The sequence below is a fragment of the Eutrigla gurnardus genome, assembly GCF_963514095.1.
Source record: "Eutrigla gurnardus genome assembly, chromosome: 2".
Classification (NCBI taxonomy): domain Eukaryota; kingdom Metazoa; phylum Chordata; class Actinopteri; order Perciformes; family Triglidae; genus Eutrigla; species Eutrigla gurnardus.
Genome location: NC_139916.1, coordinates 21,988,593 through 22,009,033, shown reverse-complemented (window position 1 = coordinate 22,009,033; position 20,441 = coordinate 21,988,593). Strand labels below are relative to the sequence as shown.

Here is a 20,441-nt window from a genome sequence, read left to right as displayed (position 1 = left end):
GCTAGCTTACTGATTCAACCATTCTGCCATTCTTTAATGCTACACTGGCAACTGGGCAGGTAACAGCAGCAGCCTCACTTCCACTAACTAGCCAGCCATCTGTCACCGATATCTTCCCAGTGAGCTGTGACAACACTTCCCTGCCCCACTGACATGTGCTGTCGCCATAACAACTAACAACAATCACCATTTTCTTTTGTACTAGTCAAACGTCCACTGAAAACAATTCAATATCTGTTCTACTCCTGTTCCATTTTCATGAGAGACACATGTAGTGGTGGATTAATCAAACAGAATTGCATGTGGGAAATAAGCCTGAATCCTGCCACTATGCTTAGATGTAAAGTCAGATTAGTTTGCTACCTGATTGAGTTTTGGACCGTTGAAACATAATGGTAAAACTCTAAATCAACTTGTGGCCCACGATGAACGGTCTTCAAAACACTCAGGTTTTCAGAGGAATGTTTGACAAAAGGGCTCTTTTATAATTCACACAGAAGTTGTAACTTGTTACTGGGAGTTAAAAAGTAACCCGTTATTACCGGCTTCTTCAAAGAATAATAGCCCCCCTGAGTGGTTTTCACTTGTTTTTCACTTCAGATCAAGGTTTGCATGCTGCAACAAAAAAGGAAATAAAAGCAGGTGCTAATTGGCTGGCATCGGGGGTTTGATAAGGGCCCTTTGTTGTGTGGAGAGAAGGACGAGTGGGAAACAAAACCATCAGCAACAACATGAGTGCAAAAGTCAGTGCACTTTATAGGTCTCACTGTTACATTTCCATTTCCTTCAAGGAATATTTTCACTCCCTGATTTTAGCTCGGGAATGCTCAAGCGTGTTTCAAATGTAAGCCCACATGGAGCTTTCTTTGAGGCACATCAGGTCACGAGCCTACAACTGGAGCACGAGACGAAACTTGGAACAGATTTTTACTTTTTTTTAAGCTTAGTCCATTGTAAGGAAAATGAATATCCACAAACTTCATTTTCAGAGCCTTGGCTCTCAGTAGCATTAGAGTGGATTTGCCAAGGGGCCCTTGGCGTTTGGTGTGTTTGGCCTTACGGTGCAGCACTGGTGTGAACTGCACTCCTTGCCCCGGGCCTCCTTCCCCTTATGATTCTTTCCCTGGGAATCTGTGATAGATAAGGATCGATGTGAGGCTTGAACCACGCCCCCCCACCCCACCTTTTGCTCCAGCACTCATGCCCCCATCCTCCTCATCTACTTCTTCTCCTCCCTTTCTCTAAATCTCTATTCATCTTCTCATGACCAGCAGTAATTACAGCAGCTACTCAGCCTCACCGCCAGAATGAGCTGTTTACATTGGGCCACTTGCCTCTGGCTGCTGTGGCCAGCCTCTCATCCCCCATTCAGCCCAGCAGGAGCAGCCACACAGTCACCAAAAACGCGACCCAGTGCCCGCCAGGCCCAGCTCACCCAGGCTCCCACCCAGCCACTCGTGCTCCGCCCAAAACCCCACAGAGCTCAATCATCCTTGCTCTTGATACAACCCTCTTTTTTTCCCTCTCCTCCTCTTTCTAGTGGCAGCTCTCTACAGTTTGGATATCAAGCCCTGCTGAGGGAAAACCATTTAATTCGTTTTCGTGTAAAGAGGCAGGTCTCGGAGCCAACGCACTTTTCTTCCTCACTGTTTTCGGTGCCTGAGGGTGGCATCAGAATGAAAGAACCAACTCCCCTGTGCCGCCGCTGCGTACAGAGGAGGCATGTTTGTTTACACACAGGCAGCCAGAGACTTCTGTTTAGAGCCGCAGAGCCAGCACAGGATCCTTCTAGTCGAGCTGATGATGTGTTGCGTTGGGCGGGGCAAGGGGGGGCGCCATTCTCCAGCCATTGGACCCAGGTGCTTCCTGTCTGCCTGCTGGAAAAGTACAAATGCGCCTGTGATGGACCAAGTCAACCATGAGCTTTGCACCGTTGCTTCTCCTACAATGCCCTCTGGGACCAGCAAAAGGGCTTTATACATCCAACTGTTGTTTTTCCCCCCCTCTGTCTCTATTTTTCTACTTTCCCACCTCCCACGCTCTCTGCTGTTCTCTTGGACTCTTGTAATAAAACAGATAAATTTGTCACCAACATCTTTAGAGAGTGTTGAATGTTAAGCAGGGAGCTTTTTGCATTTCTCATCTCATTGTGTTCCTCCCTTCTCTCAGGTGTTGCAAAGCAAACCCTAATGTAGACATTTCTCCCATTGTTCTCCAATGGAGCGCTGGACTTGTACGTCAGTAATAATCCCAAGACAAAGGAATATTTTGGCAGATGTTTTCACAAATGAGAAGGGATTTACAAGTTTTAGTGCCAGCTGTGGCAGTTCTATAAAGTATTTATATGCTCCCCAAAATATGCATTTTATGTGCAACTGGAGCTGTTGATCGTTGAGTGCAGGTCGACCCGCATGCTCCTCGCCGAGCCGGGTTCTGTGTCTGGATAAATGCTCGACTCCTGTCCAGCTGGCCTTGCCCTAGTGTTTAAAACACAACACTGGAGGGATGGAGCGACCCCTGGTGGCCACATTGTGCACTTACAACTTCCAAGCCCATGCCACTCTTCAAAGCGGCGTGTCAGAAGTGATAAGTCCTAGTGAAAGCATACAAACATGTCACCGGTGGTTGTTGTGTATTTTTCCGTTTGATGGCTCCCCACCGCAGCTCCATTCGCTCCCTTCCTTTTACTAGCTGACTCACTTTTCCCCCCCACCTGTCACGCTTATGTTTTATGTCTGACACAAAAGCATTTAACCAACAAGCTCTGATTTATGACTCGTCTGAAAGGTGTAATTTGAGGTTTCTGGTGGAAGCTCAGGGGGAAACTGGCTGTCTTTCTGCTGTCATGTCGTGCCAGGACCAGCCGGAGCTGCGATCATTTGCATCCTCTCCCTCTCTGACACCCATAAGGTTCAGGCTCTTATACCTGTGGTGTAGTGATGAGGTGACAGACACCAACAAAACCTCCCCTCCTCTCTTCCTGCAGCATGAGTCATCAAGTGAGTGTCTGAGAGGACTAAGTGAGCGGCGGTAATAACGGACAGCCCCGACACAGGCATGGGAGTACATTAGTCCCTCATAAAAAGAGCTGATGGCACTCGCTGGCAGGCTGCTCCCCCATTGTCAGGTATTTCATTGGCCTGCCCCCTGAGGGTATCTCTACGGCGATGGGTGCAGTTAAGGTGGTGTTTATTTCTAGGTACCTCTGTCTACGCCGTCCGACGCCAGGAGTCTGCGTCTGCTGATAAGGCCGAGACTGGCTGGGAAGAGACAGGGACTCAAGGTTAATACACACAGTCTGGAAGTTGTTTGTTTTTGCTTTAGGGGGAAGTTGTGCAAGAGAAAATGTATTCCCATTTAACCAATGAAACGGCAAAGTAAGTGAAATGTATTTCCCTTGTGAACTGGTTTATGGCGGGAATGGGAGCACTTAATAAATCATATAAGAAATCTTTCATAACGTAGAAAGCTTTTTTTCACCCATTGTCTTGTTGTTTGTCTTGGAAAATAAAAAACACATTTAAATGTTCATGTGCTGCACCATGCACCTACACTTCTAGAAACAGCACCTGCAGAATGCTGCTTTAAGAAGGGTTCGTACCCAGCGTGACCCTGCGTATCATCCCAAGTCTCGGCGTGAGCAATGACCTGAGCGATGACCGGCCAAGGTCAGTCACAGTTCCTCCTCACTGCCAACCATCCATGGCATCTGCTTAGGACTTCGACCTCTGCTGCGGCGCTGGTTCACCAGGCGAGGTCTTTCTGTGTGAGAGGGCCTGTGAATAATTACTGTGACCCACTTTTAAGTCGTCTCACATACCATAGCTGCTTTTTTCATAAACGTTACTGCAGAAACTTGACGTTGAAGGCTTTAATCTTCCACCTGACTGAGTCGAGGACGTTTTTATTTTGGTTTCTGTGCCGGCTCTAGATGGGCAGATAGGCAGGGAGAGACGGTCCTGGGGCCAGCTGGGGAAATAGAAGATACTGCGTGAGCTCGGCGAGGAAGTGAAAGGGATTTGGTGTGCAGGATCTGCAGAGATGGACGTTTTCATTTCCTCAGGATAGCCCTGGCTGTTTGAACAGGTGGGCCACCCCCCAACCCCCCTGGGGCTGTAAACGCTCTGGCCCCTCTCACGTCGTCCAGTTCGGGCTCTCTTCTGGGCGTCGCATTCTTCAGCCTTCTGGAGCAGGGAGGCGGCCAAGCACTCATCTTTTTTTTCTCTTCCCGGCTCTCTCTCTCTGCAGGAAAGCCCAAACAGCCTGTGACAGACTAATGCTTTTCTATTGGCTCCCCTGTCGTTGCCGTTATTACTGCTCTGAGCAGCTGGGCTAAGAGACATGGAAATGCTTGTAAAAGGGGGAAAGTGGGCATCTGAGCACACTGATTACAGAGGGCGAGGAAGGGGAGGGGGGCATGTGTTTCGGTACATGTTTTGTGTGTTTTCCCCGGGGGCATGGATGCACCCAGACTGAGTCATGCTAGACTGGAGCCATGGCTCCGGCTCCCTAAGCTCCTTTTTCCCCTCTTTTTCTTCCTACCTCTCCTCCCACTGCCGCCACAACCAGCTGGGCTCCAGAAACATCCAAACACACATAAGGAGAGGTGCTTGATGGGAGGACAGGCGGCGTGATGAAATGCCAGAAGGAGTAGGGGCGGCCGGTGTGATGCCCACATTGAGATTGATGGCCTGCTGGAGAATCTAGCAGGTAAACACCAGTGTGGCTCCTCATCCCTCCCCCACAAGACATCACTCAGGGATTAGGCCGCTTGTTGAAGCTGTTTCCCCTTTTACTCTCACTTTGTGTCTGTCTACCTATGTTTTTCTCTTCCACTTCCTTTACTTACCTTCACCATACCCTCTCCTCATTTTCATTTTTCTTCTCCTCACTGAACATCTGTGAAAGTCGTTACAGTGTCTCCGTTTAACATTCATGCGACATGAAAGCAGAGCAGAAAGCTTTGAGCCTTTGCGAAGCCCCTTTGCTCAGCATCGGCAGGTTCACTCCCAGACTTATAAACATCACCAGCAGGTGGCGATGTGACTCTTCAGAAGCTCCTTCAGAGCTCCCTTTAATAAATAACCTCTCTTCCTTGCCCTTATTTGATCCCACCTCCCTTCAGCAAAACCTCTCCTTACTGCTTTGTGTGCCTTATTTTTTTCTTTTAAAGAAAAAAAAACCTAGATGTCTCAGAAAGTTTCACAACTACTTGATATTTTTGAGCGGCTTGTCTGCTCGTAATGAGATGGATGAAAGCGTATTTGAATGTGAAGCACATACAATCAGCCACCGTGCTTTTGAAATGTTGGCGGTATGTGAGGATAAAAGACGCAACAAACACAGCTGGCTTGTGTATTAGAGCAGCAAGCCACTAACACAAAAGCCAGCTGTGTTTGTTGCGTCTCTCACACTGTATTGTTTACAGCACATCCCGACACCGTTTAATGTATTTTCTTCTCACAGTATATATTGTGAGATCATCACAAGGGCAGACCGCTATGGATTTTTTACTAACAACTGCATTGCAATAGACTCCCGACGTGTTCTGCAGTTTAGAGGATTATAAAAAAACGTCGGGCCAAGTGTATTGACACTTCAGTGTTTCTCCCTGAAGAAGCTCTTTGCCACCCCAGAGAATCCAAGTGGTTTGCTATATCCCAACCTTTTTTGCTTTTTCTTTCTTGCCGCCTGTGGAAGGTCCGACCTTGTTGACGTAACGGATGGACATCTCCTTCCATCCCTCTCAAATGGCACGACCTCTCTGACGAATGAGAGTAGATCAAGTGATCGCGGCTCTCTCTCCGTGGGTTGTTTAGTCTGCACGGTGGCTGAACTCTCCGTGGCCTCGCTCCTCTGCCTCTGCACGAGGGTTGCACTTCTTATGTATGTTCTGCATGGGCAGGCTGTTTGTTGTTCCCCCATCAGTGCTGGAATGTGAGGGAAAGTGCATGTCAGAGAGCCAGAGTGTGTGTGTGTCACCAGGGGTGGATTCTACAATCCAAATCTCGGTGCTGCATGTATTGGCAGACAACAGTGGCTTGGGGCAGATTTGTGATGTAATCGGAAGTTAATCTCTGCCCTGTTGCTTGCTGATCAGCCCCTCAGGGCAGTCAACGCTGGCATGTATGCGAACCTCCCCCACCATACGCACACAAACACACACTCACACACATATCTGCAGCTCTGCCATCCTTCAGCCCTTCCAACTCCCATCCGAACCGATAATCTCATTACCAAAGCGAGCGCACGGGCAGGAACTAAAGCTCCAGTTCACCTGAACCCTCGTACTCATTACACATCAAGAGCAGCATAAGAGGCCGCTGGGCGGAGAAAATCACATTCTCGGCCCGGCTCAGGTTGCATAACATGACTTTGTGTGTAGCTGATCATGGCCAAGCACGCTGCTGTAGACGGACTCGGACTGACTGGTCAATGAGCAACGGTTTTTCATTCAAAAAACAACCGAATTAGCATTCTTTGGCACACTTAGTGATATTTCTGCATCTGAATTCCTTTCTTGCTGATTGGAAAGGATTATCTCCAATATTATACTGTTGAAAGGATGGTGTGACCTCAGAGGGTGAGCTGAGTTTGCACACTCTTTTTTTTTAAATGGAAAATCTCATTTGCTGCATAATGGCTTGTTTTCATTGAGTAACGTACACACTGATGAAGACAGATAACCTCCGGAGAGAAATCTTTAACAATGGGACATCGCCCCTTCAAGGGAGCCCTTAACACTTTTGGGATGCAGGTTGCCATGGCGACGGTCAGAAGCAGATTGTGTTTCCTTGGCGACCGGGGTCTTGGACGGCATGTGCATTAGCTTCATTGTTAGTGTCGTCTCAGACGCGCCTGCAGGACTGTCTCGTCAGCCCAACCACACACACACCCACACACACGTGTTCATACCAAGGTCATTATGGCTGCATCTCATAGAAAATAACTTGTCCAAGTCCAGCCTGTATCCCTCTATCCTCCATCCTATCTGATTCTATTTATTTCTAAAGAAAAATCATCTGTTTTTTGAGACACTAACCACCTTTACACCTTGAGTTAAAACGTATCTTATATCCAGATCATATCTACATAAGATGGTATAACATTTACACCTGGCATTAATCCGTGTCTCCATCGGTTTGGAACAGTTGAATGCGATTACGTTCTCCTGCCCACGTAGTTGTTGTCTGTGGTTTGAAAACACAATTGCGATCCTTTCACCCGAAATGTATTTTGATGCAAGGCGTAAAGGGGGGTCACGTGAGCGATGCTGAAGTTGGCTAATGGTTTTCCTTGCTTACCTGTTTCTACCATTAGGAGACGTTTGTGGTGAGCCAACAGTGGAATGACAGAATCCAAGCAGAGGGGTTAATGAAACACCATGGCAACCTGTGGCTCACAATTAGGAGCAGGGGGAGATATTACCCTGGGACAGCTAATGACAGTCCCCTGGGACCGGGGAGAGGGAGCTGGGAAGAGACATGCGGGGTCATTCATCCAATCCGCTTGCTTGGGTTAAATTATGACTTTCTGTTGAAGCTTATCTGCTTGCCTGTCAGTCTGTAAAATCTGGATGAATTCTTCTTTAAATTGACCATTAATTCATTTGAGTCTCCTATTTTTTTTCAAAAGTCAGTGTTGCCCAGGTTTCCCTCTGCCACTGAATATATAGACACTCTGCCTTAAAGTGCATACTTTAAGGCAGAAGTTAGTTTTAGTGCGAGGCTTTCATGGACTCGGAAGCTGCGTTAGAGGACTTTTCTCCTTGACTAACTCACTTATACTGGAAACACTCGAGGAAAAATCAATTCAACATTTTTCTCTCCAATTCCAATGCCTCTACATTTTCAGCTTTTATGGATTTTCATGTGTTCTGTACTGAATATTCAAAGGTGGCTGTGGATATATGAACCGCCATCAAATGCTAGAAAGATGTTGGTTGTTTGTCTGGAGGTTTCCATTGAGATCTTGATTGTCTTTATAAGCACATCGACAATAACTGGTGTTATCAGGTCTCATGCTTGTATCTTGAATCCAATGGTCTCCAACAGTAAATCAGCCAGTGTTTCTAGTTTTCCTCTTTATTTTTTTTTTTCCTTTTGTATCCACCGTTGACCTTCCGGGTTGCTAGTGTTATTCAAAGGCCTGTCCTTGTGCGATCTGCCGTCCACAGCCGTTCCCTCCAGCTGGCAGCCCAGCCAGCTGTGACTCGCACGTAATACCTCCTCACCTAACTAGCAAAAATCGATCTTCTTTTTCCTTTGCTGAGGGACATCCACTGGCTCGGAAGCAGTCTGAATAATGGTGTATTAGCTGCGAGCAGTAGATAAGGAAGTAGTCAGTGGTGGAGCGAGGAAGAAGTACTTTATATTGAGGAGCTTTGACAGAGATAGATGGGGCTGAAAGAGCTCGGAGTGTGAGCCTCAGTAGAAAGGCAATGTGAGTGTCGTCTGGCAGAGTGGTGCCTTTGGATCCTGCAGACAGAGATGGTTTGAGCAGCGCTAGAATCAACTGCAGCAGTGAAATATTACTAACCGCTCTTTGCTTAAGAGTTCTGTGTTTGGTATATTGTAGTCGGACTGTGCTATGCTGTAGGATTCACTCCGTGTGTGGACACATGGCTATTAAATGTAATACAGACATCAGTGGTTCCTTGGCCTGATGGGTCTTTTCATCTAGCAGCACCAGCATGTCAGAGTCTGCACTTATTCAGTGGAGTGTCTCCACAGCTACTTGATGTATTGACATCACAGTTTGCACAGGCGTGAATCCTAATGTTCTGCCACCAGCACGTCAACAAATACCTGCATCACTTCCCATCAGCCTCAACCATACCTTTGTGTTTTGTGCTCATTTGCATGCATGTTCCTCCCGACACACTGGACTGCTGTGTCGCAGTAGCCAGCTGCTCTGCCCTTCTTATTGTTATGTGAAGTTTTTACCAAGTCACAGGGTGGTGAGTCACCTGCTTGTTGGGAGGGCTCGAGGCTCTGTAGCGGAGGACCTCTCACCTCTAGAGGCGTCCCCCAAGTCCCCCGGCAGGCTGTCAGTGTCACAGCTTGACTGACAGGTACAAAGTCGCCACTGTGTGCTCCGAGGTCCCCGACTCACCCCTGTCACTCAGCCGTCCCAGGACAATGGCCGACTGTCCCACCCTCTCGACCTGCCCCTTTGTGTCCTTATTGAATTATAGCACAAGTTGGGATCTGGGCTCTCCCGTAGTAATTGAAAACATGTGATTAAAAAAAGGCAGGGATGTGCACCACTTAACAGGACTCCATCCAACAAGGAGCTCTGGTCAAACGGAGCCTGTGAAAGATGATATCGGCATGTGGCATCCTCATTATGAAGACTTAAACGTCCCCTTTTGTAGGTGTTAAGACTGGAGCCAGGATTTTTTAGAAGGGATTCTTCAAAATGAAGTCATGTTCCACCAGTCTGCTGCAGACAGAGCGTAGCCTCTTAAGGTGCCTCCTCACTCTTGACCTTGTCAGGGTGTCTCCGGGGATAAAGAAAGGCCGTGAGACCTCTTCCTGCTACTGTGCCAAGTGTCAGGATTTGAAGAAAAGCAAAAGGTTTAGAAAGTGCTGTTACTCTCCTTTTGCTTTTTATCTTGGATTTTTGGGGTACCTTATTTCTTTATATTGTATCCTTACTTGCAAATCCCTCACTAAAACTACACCAAACTACTGACACAAGACAATGTGTAGGTTCATTCCTGTCCACATAGCTTATCATACACTGTGCTTTTTCTCTGCACCTTCTTCAACCAGCAGTACAAGCTTGTGATTGGCCAGAAGTAATGGAGACACGTATTGCACCTTGTCAGGAGAAAAACTGAGCATGTAACTCTGAGATAATGCATAATTCCTTTGTTATTAATCATACAAACAACATTTTAGCGTTCTGTAATGACAACAGAGTGGATTTCAACACAGTCTACCCACCTTTGACATGAAGGGATAGTCTTTGATCCGATGTCATTATATATTTTATTCCAACAGAAAACTAATCTCTAATGAATCTCAGTAGATGAATCGATTGTGTTTCAGCACCTCAGCGTAGCATCACCCCAGGCAACCAGGTGACTTTTCTACCTCAAACATCTACTTTCCAATCACTCACTCCTGTCAAGCTGGATTGAAGTGTCATCTGTCGCAGCTAAAAGACACGTGTCCTTGGAAAGCAGGACAAAGGCTGGGTATCCCAGCTTATCCGTGGGCGTTATTTCCCACATCTACATCTGTCTGCAGTGGCCCCCTTCTGTCATGAAGTACACCGCCCCGGCGATGATTTCTAGATGCAGACACACACACTCACACGGGAGAACAGGGAGTAAGGTGAATAATTGTTGCTTTCAGGCTTTCAGGGAGCGTCCGAGCTCATCAATGTGTGCTCTGTTCTCATTACTAGCCTTGATTACCTTAATCCCGTCCCTGAACTAGGCCTGTCACACGCACTGAGGCATCTGAGAGGTCAAAGATCAGCCCCCCCCACACACACACACTCACACACACACTCACTCTCTCCTAAAATCACTGTCTCCTCATTAAACCAAAGCCTTTCCCTCTATATTTCCCAACTCTTCCTCCTTTTTTTGCCACATTAGCACCCCCAGTCGCTGCTCCCTCCATCCACCGTTGCTCTTTTGTGTCTCCTTCCCGATGCTCTCATGCTCTTCACAAAAGAGAAGATGCTTAATGGACTGGATGCACTCGCAGCATCACCACTGCATTGTGCTCTGCAAGGCAGCATTTGGAGCGCACTTCAGCGAAAATGAAGTCAGAAAGAGATGGAAATGACAGGCTTGGGTTTCTTAAAAAGCATGCTTCAGTCTTTCTCTCGATCAATTTGGAAGGGTGCGGGGGGTTGGGGGGTGGATTGCCATTCTTGTTATTTTCAATCAACACACACTCCTGAAGATGTGTCGGTGGGGACAGTTCTCGATAAATTATATTTGGGTTAATGATGCTCAGAGCATCAAAGGAGAAACCTGCACTTTGGGGCCATTTTCCAATTCGCAGTTTGATGTGAATGCACAGAGCCCACGCGATGGATCCGAAATTAAATGTTTTCAACCATGTTGACATTTAGTGTTTTCCTTGTTGTCCTGGCAGCCAAGTGTGTCACCATCACTGAAGGATATAATGCCTTTCTGAAGCCTGTGCATGCTAAACAAAAAACAAGCTCCACTGAGCTGTTTGGTAAAGGTTTTGATACCGTTGTTTATTTGGAAAAATTTTAATTCAAAAGTCTTTGCATTAGCATGAGGACACTTTGTGAATAACACATTGGCACACTAAATGCTTCTGTTTGTGCTCCCAGAACCACTTTGCACAATCATTCCGCGACATCTATTGACATATGTTACAAATTAATTTTCCATTTGGGCTAATGGCATTAGCATGTCCTTCGTTAAAAGGTCCACTGTTTGTGGTAATCATCGGATCAAGAGTGGAAAATGGGGACATTGTACACACTTGGATTTCCTGGGAGTTGATAATTAAATTTACTTTGGACAAATCTCGTTTGTATTGTCATGAGCAGATGTGTCACGGGAAGCGCGGGAGAGGAGTTTTTAGCCAAATCTAATTGTGTGCAGACTCCTCCTGACTGTTGGCAATCAGTAATGTAAAATCCTGCCACATTCAAACTGCCACTTGCATTCATGGCAATTATGTGTATTGACTTAATTTACATTTGCAGTGTTGACAATGATGTTCTGCACCCAAGCTTTGAAATGTTGCCCATTATCTCACAATTTGAAAATCTATAACCAAAATGGATTTTTCAGAAATTTGACAGATTGATTTTATACCAGTTGCAGTTTGACCTTTACAACCTGATTTGTTTTTGTTTTTCCAATGAGAACAATGCAATCTTACAGCATGTTATCTTTTAAACCTCAACCTAGGGGCTATATGTGAAGGATAAAACATGAAGAGCAAGGACAGATAAGCCGATGTCACCATATCGGTGCTAAATACGTTGCTCAAAGACATTTTCAAATGCCGGTGGCAGAGAAAATTGTATTTTGGTGGTTTCGTCTAATCCGAAAGGTCAGCTGTCACCTTAAAACCAGATTGTCAGGAACCGTGTGTGATTTCTTGGTTGATGACGACATCCGGCGTACAACCTGTCATTCCACACATTTTACAAGTCCTAGAAAGTCACAGCGTTCATCTTAACCACAATGTCACCAGCTGTTAAATTCATGTGGGAGACTTCCAATATCTGGATGTCAAAAAAGCTCCGAAATGAAATGGTCTGAAACATAAACATAAAGTATTAATAAAGTACTGTATGTGTAGGTTTAAATCAGCAGCGTAAAATCAGTCAACGTGATGTTGAGAATAACACTGGAGGAGTGGCTCAGAAAAAACAACAGGGAGTCTGTGAATCAGCCCTCACTGCCCATAAGGCCTCTGAGGTCACCGCCTCGTCCTGACTGATGGGCCGGCGAGGGGTCAGGGGGGTCACGTAGTAAAGAGATTTACCGACTGGTCAAGACATCCAGTTAGCATGGCTAGCAATTTCATCAGGTTCTAGTGGAGTGCTAAAGACATGGTGTATAAAAATAAGGTTTCCCCCCTCAGGGCTGTGGGCCCATTCATCACAGCTGCCTTTGTGCAGTTAAACCCAGCTATCTGACTGCGTATTGAGACATTTGAGTGATGTCAACCAACACGTGCGTCAGCTACTTCTCCCGGTGACCTCAGCTCTCACTCAAGAGCTTTTCATTTGGAAGAGCACTGTAATGTAATGAGATTGAGGGCTGAACATGGACCTGTGGCTATAACTCACTCTTAAGAACCTTTCACTCAAACTCCCCCCCACCCTAACTTCAACGTAACGTGTAGACATTATCAAGGGACCTGTTTTTATTTCCATTTCCTTAGTTATTTCCTTGCTTTAGGGAGAACCTCTAAATGTCAGCCCCATTTCAGGAGGCGTTAGTACGTTGCAGGTTCCTTGTGCAGCTGTCAATGGCTGTGGGAAAGGATGTTCTGGTTTGTCCCAGACAGGAGCATCGTGCTGCTGTAGCTGTCTGGCTTGATATTTGTCTATTTTTTATTATTGTCCAGCGTTCACATCTCTTGATGGAGGCGGTTCTGGTTGTATTAGACGAGTAAAAAAAGATGGATGGCAAAGTTCCAAGTACTTTGAAGAGTGTGAATGAGGTTCCCTGAGCGGGAATGTGTTTTTTATTGCATTCCTATCTCTGTGATGCCTCTCATTCATCCATTCACACACACTGGTCCCAACATTGGCTTTAATAGTTGCTTCTGGGAACCAGGTAGGAACGGCCAGCCCTGCGACTACTCCACCTGCAGAAACATACTGTAAATAACACAGCTCTAATGGTGTGAAAATGATCCTTTAAAAATGTAAATATTGTATATACTCCGTATTCTAAACTTCCAAGTTATCTGATTGCCTAGTCTGTACAGTCTCATTCCACTTTGAGCGCCCACCACCGCTTGCAGTATCAGCAGGGTGTGTGCCCACGCTCCCTCACTCGGTGTAGCTGGAGGCTTTCGTTGGCGGCTTCGGCTGCCAGCATGCCAGAGCAGCCGGGAGCGATGAAGTCTCCGGGAATTAGCTGGTGACAGGATCTCTGTGTTGGACCCCTTGGAGTGGAGTCACGTCACTGAGCCCCCCGCTCTCAGTACCGGCGAGGGGATGAAATATGAACTCCTGTTAATATCCCGCCTAATAATGATGTTGACAAGCGCCATGAGTTACCTTCTGCAGGAATGTCGTGGCATTTGGGTAATTAGCTGGAGGCGTTTTTTAGTAGCCAAGGTTAGGTGGTCATTTTATTGCTTATTATGGAGCTAAATACAAGAGAATCAATGAGACTGCACCGCCGTCTGCACCAAGATTTACACTTCAGCTCGCCGTGTCCGTACCCGCATCCTTGGCACCGATACCGGCTCATTTAGGAAGCAAGGAAGCTCTTTGTAGCTACACTCCTTTGTGAGTGATGGTTGTTTTTATTTGAAGAACATGACAGAATTTTCTTTTGAAAAATGAGTAACGTTCCCATGAGTTGGTTCCCAGTCTGACAAACGATAATTGCATTTGTGTCGCAATTTTTGTGTAAACTGCCTCAGTGGTCCCACCACAACAAATGCCTGAAGCTGTCCCCCCTCCAAAAAAAGGAAGATGATTTTATACAGCACGGAGCCAAATGCTGTGCATTTAACTGTCAGGCTGTCGGCCTCGGGGAGCCTGGAAAATAAGGAAACAGGTTTACAGATTTACATATTCTGTGGAGAGAAACCAAAATCTAAATCCCAAAGTCATGCATTGTGTGTGTGTGTGTGTGTGTGTGTGTGTGTGTGTGTGTGTGTGTGTGTGTGTGTGTGTGTGTGTGTGTGTGTGTGTGTGTGTGTGTGTGTGTGTGTGTGTGCATTTTAACATATCCGTCTTGTTAACATCCCCTCGTACTTAAGTAATTACACTGAAGTGATAGAGATGGCATTATTAGTTGTTTGAGTCTCCAATTAAACGGTTTCGGTGGCTGTCATTCCTGCTGGCTGGGCTCCCTGTTGGCACAGGATCTGGCTCGCAGTGTAAATAGGAGTACAAAGCTGACAGCTGTCTGATAAATTATGCACAGCCCAGTGTTTCAGAGGTGGATACACACTCACCCACATACATACACTGATCCTCGCGCCGCTCCGGCCCCAGCGGTACAGTTGAGAGGGACTGGAGACTCATTAAACTCCTCCGCACATTTAGTTTCCGTCTCCGGCCCGTTTGCCTCCTCTGCGGTCGCTGCGCGTCTCTCCGTCTTGTGTGTCGGCCTTCTTCACACCTTCTATTAACGCCCCGTTTGTTTGCTCTCGCTCCCCCTCCGACGCTCTCATTCGCTCATCTGGTATCACCATTAACACGGCGGCTCCCGTCTCCTCTCATATCCTCTACAGATCAGAGTGCTGATACGGGGGCTCATACCAGACCATATGAAGAGGGACTAAGATATGGCTCAAATCAACTCAGTGGAGGCCTTCTAATCCCGTTCTATAGTGGAGCAAACCTGTTCACTGTTGCCTGGGAAAACCCGTACTTCAGCAAGCAGGCCTCTTATTTAGCGGTTTGTTCTGCTCTCAAGCACACTTTGCTACTTTCTAATAAGGCAGCCTTTGTAAAGGTTCATACGTTGCCACTGACATCTTTATTAATGGATGATAGATCATTTTCCGCTTTATAGCTCCATTCTAAGCCATTATTAATAACTTTTGGGCTGCACTGTTGTGAAAATATCTTCCTTGGCCGGCGTTATCTTCCTCCAGCATGACACTCGATCTTGCTTTTAGCTCTCAATAAAGCGCCTCAATTATAAAGGTGTTCCAGGGATTTCGTTTTGCATTTAGATTTCCCATAAACTTGCGAAAGAGAGATTGAGTCAAAATCCGCAGCAGAGGTCAGAATAGTTGGTGATTTCCCATAATACTATTCTCTAATCGCGTCCTCCACGCGTCCTCCACGTCTCATAAATGCCCACGTCTTTTAAACTCTACACAAGGCAGCAACCTCCAGTTCTGATAAGTGAAGCTAAGGCGGAAGTGCCTTAAACTTGCATTCTCACTGCTGACCATTGGGGGGTGACTTTTGTGTTGGAGGTCTTTGAGAAAATGTGTGACGACAAACCTTTTCCTGCCAATGGTTTCACATTATTCTCCTGATCAACAGGTGGCAGCAGTGAGTCAGCAAAGGCAGGAAAGAGAGACTGTTAGCAACTAAACGTGGATTCTAACGATGGCATTTCCAAAATGAAAAAAGTGAAGGATAGATGCAATACATTTTGGTGGCATTAAGAATTACATATGACTTACTAACCATGGCTTTTAGAAAGTCAGTGACTTACTTACATTTAGAACTGCAGACTTGATGACTTATTGAACAGGAAACAATGACGTATAAACCCTTTGGAAATGCAGCCTCATTAGAACGTGGCATGCTTTGCTTTCAGTAGCGTCCCACGTCAGACAAGTCTGCCCATCCAATCATGTTGGAAAAAATCTGCCTGTTTATGTTATTCAGCGTTTGTGGTTTCACCCCACAAACGTACGAACTGTTGACAGTGGAAAGTCCTCATAGTTTTCGTCTGACCTCGAGCAACGTGACGTGAAGTGACGTTGATCCAGCCTCAGCTCATGCACAGAACAATCACACTCTATACAACAGACAAGCCACACTAGGACATTCTCTTCACGGATTCACAATATGTAGCCAATTTACTTTTCCCCTCCGTCACTCTATCGTTCCTCATCTTCCTGGCGTTGCTCCCTCCCTCTTCCCCTCATCCTGCCGTCTGGACAGTGCATTAGAGTCGTGTGAGACGACCAGGACTTCATGCTTTCTCCTTGTGTTATCACTATCAGCCATCGGTGTCCTGTTTCTTCACATGTTGCCACGTTGTCACCTTCTGCAGACTTTGTCTCCACACCCTGTTAAGTCCACCTTTAAAAAAAAAAAAAAAAAATGGTTTCTCTGCTCCGATCGCATAGATCTCGCTTCCCACGATGTAGAGATAAATGGCTTGGCATTTTGCCACATGGTAGGATGAAATGTTGAGGTCAGGTTACAGTAATTTCACTGGACCTGCAGTTTCTCCATCGTGTGGACTGAAGACAATTAGGGTCATGTATATGCAATTACTCCTTAGTCACACACTGTCAATCACCAAGTAAAGGTTATGGTATAGGTCCACATTTGGAAAATACGGTTATTCCTTATTACTGTTAAAATTACACGTTAATTAGTGAGCTTAAGAGGTGCCGGCGGGTGGATTTTGTCTGGCTTTGCACAGAGCCAAGCTAGCTGTTTCCTCCTGCATCCAGTCTTTATGCTAAGCTAAGCTAAGCAGCTGCTGGCTCCACTTTGATATTAAGACTACAGACATGAGAGTGATATCAAACTTCTCATCTAACTCCGAGCTATAAAGCGTGTAAGCACATTTGCTAAAATGTCAAACTATTCATTTAGAGGTGTAAAAGAGCTCCGGGTAGAAAGACGATGTGTTAGAGAGTTCTCAGCCACACAGGGATGGTGCACGCTGCACAATTGCCACCTGATCCCGCTGTGGCTCTAGTTAAAGCCATGACTCTTAAACTGGGCCCTGTGGGACGCCGAGACAACACCAGGCAGCCTCTATGAATATGAATGATCCAACTGAGCATGGATCAAATGCACAGGATCTAAGCACTACACAGCTAATTGGGAGGCGGTGTGGTCACCTCTTGCCCTCTTGTCTGTAGATTTAAAAGAAATGAGAAAAGATTCTGATGTTTATTATCACAAATAGCACGCCGGTGTTATCGTTTGGTCTCACTCCTGCTGACATAGGAACCTCCGACACTGTGTCACCGTCTAGACCTGTAATGAATAAAAGCTGAAGCGCGTGTTTCTGTCTGCTGAACCCACTGATCAAACCACAGCAGAGGCCGAAGAGAAAAATATTTTGTCACCAGCCAGCCAGCGACAAAATTTTATTTCTGAACACAATGGTGACCAGTGTGCAGACGGGTCCCCAGTTGACTCCTCCGCTCCGTATTTTACTGCTGCTGCTGATCATTCATTAATACGCACATTTTTTGTTTTCCTGCAGCAGCTGACTTAACCTTTAGTGCCGTTGTTTCATATCTGAGCGCCGTCTGCGTTGTGACTTTGTGAATGGAATAATCTCGGTGTGAAAGAAAGATTAGCCGGCCGAGAGCGCCGGCTCAAACTCTCCACCGATCCCTGCCTCGGGCACAACAGTACGGCTAATGTGAGCATAGAATTAGTTTTCCATGCTGCTTTGGATGAAAGTGTGAGCAAAGCCTGCAGTGATTTTGAATGATTGTTAGGTTCACACAGATACCTTCGCAATTTGCCCGAGGCAATTTTTTGTCACCACCTTCTGCCTGAAGGATTGTTCTTTAAGATGTTTTTATTTAATTGTCCAGCATTGTGTGTGTTTACGGTCATGGGAAAGAGATGAGGATTTATGTGCAGACAGCCTTTGGTTAACAGCTGTTGGACAGAATACAAACCGAGAGATTAAATGGAAAAGTGAAATCCAATTAGCCTAATTCCCAGCCAAGTGCTCCTTTGGTGTAGATTATAAATTGGGGAAGTGAATAGAAATAGGGAATTATGGGAATGTAAAATTAAATTAAAAAACTTTCCTTCAGACAGGAGTGTTGCCATAACAACCTGTAGCAGCATTTTATCGGATTAACATAGCCGTGTTTGGAGCCAAATCCTTCAAGAAATGCCGTTCACACTGTCCCCCCAAAATACAACAGGAGTTGTGGATTTCATCCTGTTGACAGTAGACAGCTTTCATTTCGCTTGGTGTTTCTGATTAAGTTTTATTCATTTCTGTGGCATTTCAAAAGATTTACATAAAATTGGCTTGACATTTGCCTGGAAACCCCGAGCCTGGCTAATAATGTGGCCGTCTTGGAGAGGCTCGGGAAGTGTGGAAGTACTGATAGATAGGGATCATTGGCCACATCTGGCAGGAAGAAATACCACTATCACCAGCAGTCAGGGCTTCTCCCACATGACCATCCCCCTCCTGACCTGAAATCTATCCAGGTATGTGGCTTAGCACCATGGACTCAATTGAACCAATCCTTTGTATTTTGCAACAAGCCAGTGATTGAATGGTGAAGGGGTGAACACAGACCTCATGGGGTCAACGACTCTGCTACGGGTCCATTAGAGTAAACTAAAGTAAAGTTTTCCACCTCTGATCCATACACATGAACAGAAGCAACAGCATTTGTTGTCCTCTTTTATCTATCTTCATCACATAGCAGGACAGATGTTTGGTCTAATGGAGCCATACCCGTTGTCTGCACTCAGCAAGGACGGACCAATAGAAGGGTACTGTACGATATGCATAAGATGCTCCGCTGGTAACCACCGCCTCCACCGGAGAGGGCCGGCATAAATATGTATCTGGTTGATTTGTTTTCCCTGGCATCGGGCCTGCGTATTTAGAAGGACATGCCATGGAAAGAATGCTTAGTGTCTCTTTCTGCTGGATTCGTATAGCAGAGGTCACCGAGCTCTAATTCAACTGGGGCATGGAAAGGGTCTGCTGTAACAAAGCTGCAGAGCTCCAGACGCATAAATCCCAAACATGAGCTTAATCCTTAAATCATGGTCGGACGTCGTCTTGTCACATTTTGGATTTCAATTTAAAAGTCCGGAACGGTTGACAAACGAGATTTGCGGACCTATTAGTCCTGCCGTGACATGAAAAGCCTTTTTCTATCACGCGACTTGTTCCCGCATAAAAGCTCTAATGATGCTTATTAATTAAGAAGACTTCACATCGCACGATGTCGGCCTCAGTCAATGAGTTAGCCCCCCCCGCCGCTCATGAATATTCAATGAGCGGCCGCTTAATAAACATGAGGGGGTGTATATAGCCGAGCTCTGGCACCGGCCCCCGTGAAGCTCAGCAGAAAGCTGGAGGGCGTCGGGGAGGGAGGGAGCATGTGAGGCGAGGAGGGGGGGTGAAGTGTGTGAGAGAGAGAGACGGGGCTGAGCGGAGAGATACAGCCACAAGCTGGGGGGAAGTCAATCCTGTCAGCCCTTCCAGTTGTCGTGTGGCTGCGAGCGGACAGAGGGAGTCACTTCAGAGAGGAGAAGGAGAAGACGAGATCTGCTCCCACCGTCTGAGTGGCTGGAGGGAGAGCCTGCATGGTGTGATCTCCTCCACCATGGGATGCAGCCTCTGTACCCTGCAGAAGCCTCAGGAGCATTATAAACTCCTCTATGAAGTCTGCCAGGTACTGTGAACAAGCCTCTTCCAACTCTCAGGGACTCTTCTTAGGTTGTTTGATTGTACCTGTGCTTTATTTTTCTTCTTCCTGTGTTCGGCAAAGAGTCAGTTTTTATCATTTTATCCCGGCTTTTGTGGGGTGGCCGGCTGAGCGGGAGCCGGGTGGAGCGGAGCTCCTGCAGCTGAGCAGCCTGAACTCTGGCCGCAGGGGTCAGCGAGAGGTGGCGCGCAGTGCTTAAAGGAAGGGGGTGATGAAGAGGCGACAGCTCTCTCAATGTGTCTGCTAGTGTGTGCGCCGATCGCTGCCCACCTCCTCATTGTCAACTGAATGCTGACTCGGAGCTTTCCGGCTTTAACCCCTGTTTAACTTTCACCAAAGTTTATGTTTAACACGCCGGTGCTTGTTTTGTACTTTTTTTTTCCCCAGAGCAGGTGTGTTGTAGATGCATCATTAACACATAGGGATGTTTTCACAAGAGCAACAACAGAACAGGTTCTTTCTTTTTGTTTCTTTTTTTAACAATACTTGTGTCCAGCATTCTGAAACAATTCATTGATTAGGTGATTAATCGGCATTTACCACTTTGTTTTATATTGTTGTTAATTGAATACCAACAGTTGAAAAGCTGAGATATTCTAACAA

General features: G+C 46.3%; 1 protein-coding gene across 4 annotated transcripts in view; it reads left to right on the top strand.

Moving 5' to 3' along the window:
- The window catches only part of pdzrn3b (PDZ domain containing RING finger 3b), an 89,255-nt gene that overhangs the window by 52,314 nt on the left and 16,500 nt on the right, over positions 1 to 20,441 (top strand). The window contains exon 1 of one of the 4 annotated variants that reach the window (XM_084037634.1): positions 4,589 to 4,710. The exons of 2 other annotated variants lie outside the window; for them this stretch is intronic. Coding sequence is in view for 1 of the 2 variants with exons in the window: in XM_084037633.1 (XP_083893759.1) it covers positions 19,737 to 19,805 (69 nt within the window). In the remaining variant the exon portion in view is untranslated. Of the gene's footprint in view, positions 1 to 4,588; positions 4,711 to 19,630; positions 19,806 to 20,441 lie in introns of those variants that run through there. One more of the 4 variants, XM_084037633.1, reaches the window with a different exon arrangement.